Genomic DNA, 10,142 nt, shown 5'->3' on the forward strand with positions numbered 1-10,142 from the left:
ACTTTGAACACAGCTGGCAGGTTATTGCACCTCGTGCTGGGGGAAACAAAATAAAGCTATTGAAGTGTTCCTGACCATGTAACACCTCTACCAGACTTGCATCCAAACCCAGAGAGGACCTGCCATTCAGATTTAAAGGACCTTGTCACCCAAACACTGTTAATTTTTATGTCAGATCGTGGTGCACCTCCTCTGGCAGGAATCCACCCCAGCACTGCTTCCCTTGTCATCCAGCTCTGCTGGCTGGGTGGGTTGTTGTCTTTTGGGTTTGGTTGAGGTTTTTAAAATAATATTTTTAAAAATAATATTCCTGTAGGGGTAACAATTCTGAGCAGTCTCAGCTGTTCAAACCTGCTCACAAATGAAGGTAAGTTCTTAAAAGTGAGAGTTGAAAATGCAAATATGAGAATGAAGAACACTACCTGCTGGGACACCATTTAAGCTGCTGTTTTCCAGGGACTGCCTTACCTGGTATGTGAAACCTTGTCCCTTCCTTGGCTTCTTGAAGTACTCCTGGCACTGTCCAGAGCCTGGCTCTGAGCAGGAATGTCCTTCTCATTTCAAGGAGGAGATTAAATGGCAGAGGATATGAAACCAGGAAGATTGGCAGTTGTTAAGCCCAGCTTACTGTACACAGAAAATGGCTAAAGAATGAAACCCAAGTGCAGACACACAGAGCTCCAGCACCTCCTCAGGACAGGGAGGTGGAACTGCTGCAGCTGCAAACACATTTCAGGTCTTGTTTCTCAGAGTTGAATTCCAAACTGCAGCCTCAGGGTAAGAAGGAAGAAGTGAACCTGGGTCCCACTCAGCCCTGTCACATATGAACACACTCCTAATTAAAGTGCACAGGTACACCAAGCCTCCCAGCTGTTAGAGAAGTGCAGGCCACTTGTAACCCCCCACAGTGCTGTTCTGCTGTTTCTGTCAACCTGTTTGTTAAATGTTTTCTCTTGCATTTACCAGGCAGAAGATTGATATAAAATACCTTAATCTCAAGCATTTTTGTTTCACAAACATTAAAGTTCAAGGGCTATTATTGCTTTTAATTCCAACCCCCCATTTGCTGTCACTTCCAGGAGCAACTTTCTGACTACTGGAAAACAAATACTTGTAAAACCATTTCCATATCTCCTTTTTCCACCAAAAGGTGGAAAAAAGGTATCTGTGGTAACAGAACTACACCTACAAAACCAAACCAACCCAACTTGTAAACCTCAAGCCTAACAGAAGACATCTATTTAAAGCACAAGCCCACAAGGAGCTAAACATAGCCCTCTGTTCCCATGAGTCTGTGCCATTCCTTCCCTCCTGCAGGAGGTGGGACACAGCCAGCTTTGTTTATGGGATCAGAGCCCAGCCCCAAATAACTGTGCAGGAAACTGCCCACAGCTCTGAGGCTGCAAATTGAAGCTGCAGAGGGTGTGGATGTGCTTCAGAGCACCCAGGGAATTTTTAGATGATGTTTTGAAAGTTCATTATCCACTGTAACAGTCCTTGAACGTGAAGCAACCTCACAAAAATCAATGAACAAATAAAGGCCACAATTGCTGTAAACACAAACTGCTGCTCAGAAAGTCAAGTCCTCTGAGTGGGAAAGGCTGGCAAAGACACTCCTTGCAGCTGTAGTTACACCCCATTCCCACTCCAGGAACTGCTAAACTCCGGGAGTGTCAAGGGGAAAGAATCCCTTTTAAGGAAGCATCTCATGGCAATGAGGCCCTGCTGTTCCACATCCCAGTTCCATCCCCTCTAGAAGGGAACACGAGCTGTGTGCACATTTCTTTGCCTTCCCCTGTTCTGAGCTGCTGCACCACTTGTGGGCCAAAAATAAACCCCATTCCACAACCATATATGTGCAACAGCCGTGGGGAGGTTGAGCCCCTGCAGCACCATCTCCACAGCCCAGGAGACTGGGACTGTTCCAGCCCTGCCATGCACATCACCCAGCTGAACCGGGAATGCCTCTTGCACCTCTTCTCTTTTCTGGACAAAAACAGTAGGAAAAATTTAGCAAAAACATGTCACAAGTTGCTAGAAGTGTTTGAGGATCCTTTCCTGTGGCCTTTGTTGAACTTCCATTCTCCAGTGGAACTAAAGAAGGATAATTTTCTCCTGGGACCTGCTTTAAAATACTTGTCCATCTGCTGGTATTCAGAGAGAGTCAAGGTGTGTAACATTGAGGACTGGATGAAAAACAGTTTCCAGAGAGACTTCTGTAACAGGCATGAGAACACTGTCAGGGATTTTTTACTACAGGTTTGCAACAGGTATGTTCTTTGGGTGTGACTGTGCAGGTTCCCTGCCTTGAAATGAGTGAAATGAGAGAAGTGAGAGCTGCTGATTACCTTATTTTTAAAATACTCCATCCAACCTGCCTGAAGTGGAGCATGCAGTGAGTGCTTTGACTTTACAATTTTAATACAATGTTAAGTTCATGTTAGGGTGGCAATAATGAATACTTCATAATGACTTTCCTTAAGTCTATTTTTTTCTTCTATTTTTTTCTGAAGAATGAATAATTAATATGGGAAGGTGCAGTACTGCCTCCCACATTGCTGTTCAACTGACCCACACCACTCTGGCAGTGTCTGGGGGTGGGGGCCCAGGGGAAAGTCATGATTTCAAACAGCAAATACACACATCATAACAGCCAAGTTCATTAATCACGTTACTAAACATCAGATTTATTCCATTCTAAGAAATAAGTATTGCTTTCCTACTGAAATTTAATTCGGTTTTTTATCAACTACACTAAGGGAAGAGAAAGAGGAAAAGCAGCCCTGGGTGCAGAGCATTTCTTACAACAGCTTTGTTGTTACAAAGCAGCTCTAATAAAAGATCATTCCATGAGGAGGTGGCAGTGCCTGCCCTGTCAGGGTGCACCCGGGTGCCACAAACAGCCCTCAGCTCCAGGAGCAACGCTGAAAAAAGGCAACAAATCCCAGGATACCAACAGGACACAGTGTCTGGGGAGAGGCAGCACCAGAGCTCAAAACAAGGATGGGAAGGGGGGTTCAAAGCAGGGGGTTAAGTTCCAAGTACCAAATTTCAGAAGTAACTGTTCTAGAACTGATAAAGATCTGGATTAAAAAGCAGAGGATCAGCACACCTGCTCCTACAAAGGATAAAACAAGCAATCATTGGAAGCATTCCAAAAAACACCCAACATTCAAATGCAAATTAAACATCCAGCTTTTCTCCCTGAGTGTGAAGTACGTTTTATTTTGTTGAAGGCACAAGGGATGGGAAAGTCAGAGCCTTTCTTGACCCTGTCAGCTTTTTTCTTCAACTGTTCCTAACGGCAGAGAAACAAAACAAGCCCATGCAGCTGACAGGATCTCATTCCCTCAGCTCCAAAGGTGAAGTCAAGCAGCAGCAGGGACGCGGGGTGGGGTGTGGAGGCAGAGGAACGTGCTGAGCACCAGTTTTAAAGGACAAATGACCAGGGTGCAGCGATGGCAGGACCCCGTGTTTGCCCCACTGCTGCTGTACCCCCAAAAGCACGTGCTGTAAGCACAGATCTGTCCGTGGAAGTGCTTGGGCACTCCACAGTTGTGACAGGATGGAAGGGGCTCCTGTTCTGGCCATGACTGTGCTCATGGAGGCTGTGTTTAGCTAAATAGATGCTGCTGAGCTGCCGCTGCCTGGAGAGGTGTGAGCAGGAACCAGGCACTGCAGGGTGGGCACAGGGGTCCCTGCCTGGTCAGCACAAAGAGCTGCTCCAGGTCTGGCTCAAGGACAGCCAGTGGAAGGCAGCAACAGCCTTTCCTGTGCTTGCCCAGGGCTCCCCAAGCAGCACAAAATTAAGCTTTTTTCATTTCCTGCATTCCTGTTTGAGAGTGGAGTTCTTACCAGTTTCAGTGACTCAAAGGAGAATTTAAGGCCTGCACGGGGTGCAAACATCAACACTCTTAGGTAGCAGCTGGCACCCATTCAGTAAATCCAAGGAGCTCAAACAGACTCATAATTCCTGAAAATCCAGAGTTAGAGTGTCCTACTTGACCACATACAGCAGTCTCTTCCCTCAGGTGTCCTCACCTTCCTCCTGAAATGAATCTTATCTCTCCTGGGTCTTCACTCCTGTGCCTCACTGCACCTGGCAACTCCCTAAGAAAAACCAATGGAGCTGCAGCTCAGAGAGGCCTCCACAGCCCCTTCTCCAGTGCCAGCTGAGCTGGAGGTGTTGCTACCAACACAAAAAGCAAAGATGGTTAAGCTTTGTAAAGACTGAGATGTACATGTGTCCCCCCCACTCGTGCCTTTTTACCCCTCCCTGTGAAGAGCTGTTTTCCAGAGTTCATATTTACTCCTGACAGTATCAGCTCATCCAAGCTCTAGGATTTATTTCTCCCATCATCTCACCTGTTGCCATCATGTTTCCAGGTGTCCAAACCTGCTGTCCCTGACCCTGTCTGGATGTGGCCATGTCACAGATGACTCCATCCTGCTGCTCCTCAGGAGCTGCCCCAAGCTGAGGACACTCAAGCTGGAGAACTGTGTGCGGATCACGGACCGGAGCCTGCAGGCCGTGACCCTGCACGGGGGGGCCCTGCACACCCTGCACGTGGATTTCTGCAGGAACATCACCCAGGCTGGGCTGCAGAGGGTCAGGGAACAGTGTCCTTCAGTGATGCTGAGAGCAGAGAGAAGTGCCAACATGATCCCAGACAGCCAGCCAGACAAAAAGCTGAGGCTTGAAAGAGCATCAAGAAAGCTGGTTGAGCTTTAGGTGCAGCAGACTGTGGGGTGGGGATGACCAGGGTGGGTATCTCACCTCACCTGAACTCGGGAGCAATGACCTGTGGCACTTCCCTGCCTTCTGGTTAAGTCCAAACAAATGGCTGGTTTGTTTTGTTAAGGGTGCACTGGGAAAAGGCATTTCCACCAGGAAATTTCCACCAGTTTGCTCTCTGTTGTTCCTTGAAACTGGAACCCCTGCCCTGCTGTCACACAGTGCCAGACCTGCCCCAAACTGCAGTTGGGGTCCCTCCTGCTGTGGGTGAGTGCAGTGCACCTCACTCAGGAGGGAGCAGCAGGATCTTTGATTGAGGCCAAATTATAATTCCACAGAGGTTCAATAAATTTGATGGAATTTAACAAAGTTTCACATGAGTCTGACAAGGTGCAGTGAGTTTGATGGCACAGGTCACCTGACTAATTACTGCATGGAAAAAACAAAGACAAGGACATACAAAGAGTTGGAATTGAGGTAGAGTGATCCACACAGAGACCCCAGAACACAGAGATGAAGGAACAGCCTCCCACTGAGGTTCCATCACAAGGTTCAGAGTGGACCCCACACTCTAAACTCCTCAATGATGGGTAAGGGCACAAAGGCACAGCAGACACTGAGTCACTGTGTGATTTCCACAAATTTCAGGGCAGAGTGATTACCAAATTTCTGTTAAAGGGTATATCCATACAATCATTCCATCTGCCAGGGGGGATAACCACTCCCTGTAAGGTCTTCCCAGCAAAAGCAGAGTACCTGACAAGCAGCACTTCCTTAGTGATTGACAGTGGGAGATCTTTACCAGGTTCTTTGATTAAATGAGGGAAGCATGGACTCAGTGCACACAGAACACAGGCTGACCCTTTGCATGATGTACTTACCCAATGTAAGACACACCAAGGAATCTTTCCAAGGTGACATTAAAGGAAACACAGTATGAACAAACGCTGGTTCAGAGAACTAATCTACAGGAAAGGACAGTGACTTACAGCTTTAATGCTAAATTAGGAACTCACTACAGCCCAGCTGGGTACAAACACCCATTTCTCACTGCAAAGTACAAACCAAGGAGCTATTTTCATCACAGACCACAAAGCTGTCCCTTTCCTGCTGCTCTGCTTCATGGAAGTGGAGCTTCACTGCAACTGTGCAGGTGATGCTGTGCCATCATCTACAGAGCCAGACACCAAGGGCTGGCACAGTTTTATTCTGCTGTGGAAAACTGGCTGTGGTACCCTGGGTTTGGTGTGGTATTGGGACTCAGGGCTGTCACACCACATTCCAAGACTCTTTCTGCCCTTCCAGACTTTTCCTGAGGAAAGTTAAACGTTTCTGAGTGCCCCCTTCCTGTGTCCTGCAGTCACCCAGCCCAGGTTTGACTTGTCTCAGACTAACAATCCAGGAAAATCCTTGTCATCAGGTGTGAGTTCTGCAGGGGTTTGTCTGAACCACAGCATTTCTCAAGCCCTGTGCCTCACTCTCTGTGAGCACATCCCCAAATTCTGCTTTCCATTATTTCCCATTTTGTTCAGCAGTTCTAGTGTGAATTCAGAATTCTGACTCCTGGAAAGCACCACAAAATCCTGCCCATTCCTGCTGCCTCTGCAGCTGAACTTATGTTTACCTGAAATGTCTGTCCCATCCAGTATAACCCACTGAAGAACTTCTGCTTCCAAAGAAAGGCAGATCATGAACTAGGGGGGAACCAATGCCAGTGCAGCTTCCACACCAAACAGGCCCAGGCTGCACATGGCCCAGCTCCACAAACCCTGGATCCTGAACAGTTCCAGCCTGGATCACAGTGAAGCTGTACAGCAGTTAAGATTTTGGTTTAAATTAAAACCCTACACAGAGTAGGAACATCTGAGAGTGTGTGTGTGTCCTTAAAGCAAATTTAGAAATACTAATTTCCAGAAATACTGTTCTGCCCCACTAAGAGTCTCAACATCTCTGTTCCATTACAGACCAATTATTCAGTATTAGGGCAGCACAGCAGTTCCTGTGCCTGTACCACAGCAGGCCTGGCTCTCATTCACATGCTTGAAAATTAATCCTACTGCAGGTAACAGAACACTGAGGAAATCAGAGTTAAAAACATGTGAACTGGAATTGCCATCACCAGAATTCAACTATCTCAAGGCTATCGAGGTTTAAAATAATCTGCTGCATTTTATGTTATTTGCAGGTTTAGTTTTGCAGCCTTACTACTGGTCTGCATTTTAATTTTTCAAGTAACTGGAAGACTGTAAGAGCCAACTTGTCCTCGAAGGAAATTTGTGACTTCTTTCTGACTTCTTCAGAAATTATTCAAGGGTGTCACAAATATCCAACATGATAAATGTTTTTCTTTAAATTTAGACAATGGTGTGACTGCAGTACCTCTCTAAAACACAAAGAACGTGTGAAAAACTGCTGCTGAAGCAGAGCAGACTTCTTCCCTTGCTCTTTGGCATCTAAACTATAAAACCAAGTCCTGAAGTTGGGCCTCAGTTCCCCAGGAAGAACTGGTTTGATTTTCCAGTTCCCTGCTGTATTCTTTTTACAACACTGTTGCTCCTTTAATTAATGTGCAGAAAATGCCTGGGGTGTCCTAATGACCAGCTTGGCTCTGGTGTCTCAGGTGGCCTTGAAAGAAAGATTTATTTCAGCTGGTACATTGTCTTTTGTTCACATTGGAACAGAAAGAATGGAAACGTGTTATCAAAATTCCACCTGAAGCCAATTTTTACTGCAAGACTAGAATGGTAAAATTGTATTTCCAATTTCCTTAGGAAGGTAAGTTTCAAATCATTTCAGCAGAACTGTTTTATTAGACTATCTGCCTAGGGTGGCTTCTTTCCTCTGCAAAAACTGCTGAGCCAGCTATGACCTCCTGAAAACACTCCTCGTGTGCTGCAGCAAAAATGGAAAGAGAACTTTACAGCTCTCAGCATAATGGAATATACTCACTGCTCCTTTCCATCCTGGTTAACTGATCCACAGGCATCCTTGGGACACTCTAATTTGGCTGAGCTAAGAAATAAAGCACAGCATTACAGCAACTCAGTCACACAGAGCTGGAATTCTACAGAAACACTTGATCAGTGTGAACATCTGTGAGAAACACTCACCCAGGAAACAAACAAGGAAGATACCTGGATTATTGCATCTTCATAACTCAGACTTATTTAATGGCATGACACTGTAAAACTCTGGCATTCCTCAGATTTCAGTGGGACCCTTATGCACCACGAAGGAACAGAACTGGAAGTGTGGACAGGAAGGACAAACAGCAAATCCCAACCCAGCACTCCCAGCCTGGAAAGGCTGAACAGACCAACTGTGAGGTGGAAAGTGGGATGTTGGCACCACTCCTGCCTTGGACACACAACACCAGTGTCACAGAGTGCTGATGAGCCAAAACAAGGCAGGAATTTACAGTCACACCAGGAACCAAAGAGCTTCTCCTGCTGCCAGCTCTCCAACCCCTGAGCTGAGAGACACAGATCAGGAGGTGGAACAGGAACAGATTTTCAAGCAGCTACGAGATATGAAAGTGGGTTTGCATCTGTCTGCATATTACTTAAACCTTTCTGCCAGTTTTCTCTCAGGACTGTCTGGGGGGTGGGGGGTGTTGTAGCTTTTTTTTTACTTTATAGAGCGTAAAAGGATCTTAAAACACCCACTTAGTTTCTTTGCCTATTTACACACAAATGCTCAAAGTCATTTTACTTTGCTCTGACCCAACGTGAACGAGGATATTTGTTCATGACATGGTAACATTTGAACACAATTGTGTTGATACATTTTTTCAGCACCAGTAATAAATTTTCTCCCTTAGCAATTCAATTTGAAAATTGAGTATATAAAGTGATCACATTTTATTCAGGGTATGATGGAAGGATGAAAACAGGCCTGTGGTTTTCTTTAGCTCCAAGCCATTAAAGTTCCATCAAACACAATCCTTTAATCAACATCAATATTTACCAATATCAACATTCTCTTTCATGTCAGTGTAAAGTGCCTCCAAAAATACCCTCATTATCCAAGAAGCCAATTGCACAGTCCATATAAAACTGCAATTTTTAGGCACAGCTCTATTATTTCCTTTGCCTGATTAAAACAGGCTGACAACTCAGTAGCACTAAGACACATCAGTGAAGTCCAGCAGGCAATAATACAGGACTTAATACAGCAGTTTCCCCTTTTATTTGTAATACTGTAGTTTTTATATATTACACCCATAAATCTAGACCACAAGGTGCATATACTCCCCCACAACACCAAGAACTCAGTCCAGTTTGCAACCAGAACACACAAGGGGGCAGGAAACAAGGTCTGCTTGATTTCAGGGCCTGCTGACCCCCCCTGCAGTGTGGGGGTCACAGCTTGTGCCTTCTCCAGGAGCCAACAACTAGTCCTGACTTAGAGAATGTCACCAGTAAACCCAGACCTGCACAGTCCCACAGCTTATCAAGCTTTGAGCACTCTGAGCTGGCAGCAACAACCAGTTCAGTCTTGGACAGCCAGGAATTTCCCAAGTCATCCTTGTGAACACCCAGTGAACATGTGAAGAAAAACAACAGGAATTTCTGCCTGTGCTCCAGGCTCAGATGGACCCCTCCTGTCCCAGGTGAGGTGACACTGATAAACACTCTCACCTGCCCTCAGGCCCCACAGCACCTTCCCCAGGAGCTCAGAGAGGATGAGGATGGGGGGAACGGGGGCAGAGCAGCCCTGACTCACCTGGGGACACTCTCCAGGTCCCTCCTGCTCCTCAACACCAGCAGCATTTCTGGTTTGACACAAACAAGGTCTTTTCTACACTGGAAATTATCCATTGCCCAGCACTCCCCTAAGACACGGAGCAGAGGTTCCTGTGCAGCTCATTTCTGTCCTAACCAAGGATGGAACTCCAGTGTGACCCAAACCATGCTGATCATAACAGGTACAGCTGCAACAACAGGAGAGTAAAGGCAGAGCCAAGAATGTGCATAAACCCACAGCCTCAACTACTGCCCTGTCACCTCCACTGTCAGTTTTCTGTACTCAGGAACCAACTCTGTCCATCTGTACATTAAAAAACATTTTTTTGCCAAAAGATTCAGAGGTTTCTGAGTGCAGGTGGCAGCACATTGCTACTGCCAACAACTCCTCTGGAGGAGCAAAATGTTTAAAGGAAAAGCAAGAAGGAACCAAGCACAAGATGGACTTGTATTGCAGTAGGAGGATCAACACCCAAACAGAGCAAACTGGGAAAGCAAAGCAGGGCTACATATCACAGTCAGCGAAGAGAAACATTTTAAGGTGCTTCAAATGTCAAACCCTGCCTGAACACTGTAACACTATGACTTCCTGAGACAAAATATAAAAAATATGAAGACTGAGACAACCAATCCCCATTCACAAATGCGTAACAAGCCACCGA

At 46.0% G+C, this 10,142-nt stretch overlaps 1 protein-coding gene across 1 annotated transcript; it reads left to right on the plus strand.

Moving 5' to 3' along the window:
• The first annotated feature begins 91 nt into the window (after positions 1-91).
• Positions 92-5,108, plus strand: FBXL22 (F-box and leucine rich repeat protein 22). Its single transcript, XM_064668379.1, has 2 exons — positions 92-2,270; positions 4,387-5,108. Exons 1-2 carry the CDS (start codon positions 1,855-1,857, stop codon positions 4,730-4,732), a joined length of 762 nt encoding a protein of 253 aa, XP_064524449.1. The 5' UTR covers positions 92-1,854; the 3' UTR covers positions 4,733-5,108.
• The last annotated feature ends 5,034 nt before the right edge of the window (positions 5,109-10,142 follow it).

The sequence above is a fragment of the Pseudopipra pipra genome, chromosome 12 (genome assembly GCF_036250125.1).
Source record: "Pseudopipra pipra isolate bDixPip1 chromosome 12, bDixPip1.hap1, whole genome shotgun sequence".
Taxonomy (NCBI): domain Eukaryota; kingdom Metazoa; phylum Chordata; class Aves; order Passeriformes; family Pipridae; genus Pseudopipra; species Pseudopipra pipra.

Excerpts from the sequence above, each read along its gene's own strand:
- FBXL22 (XM_064668379.1), top strand. The coding sequence starts at position 1,855 with ATGTGCAACAGCCGTGGGGAGGTTGAGCCCCTGCAGCACCATCTCCAC. Across the intron at positions 2,271-4,386 it reads TTACTACAGGTTTGCAACAG|GTGTCCAAACCTGCTGTCCC; the intron begins GTATGTTCTTTG and ends TCATGTTTCCAG.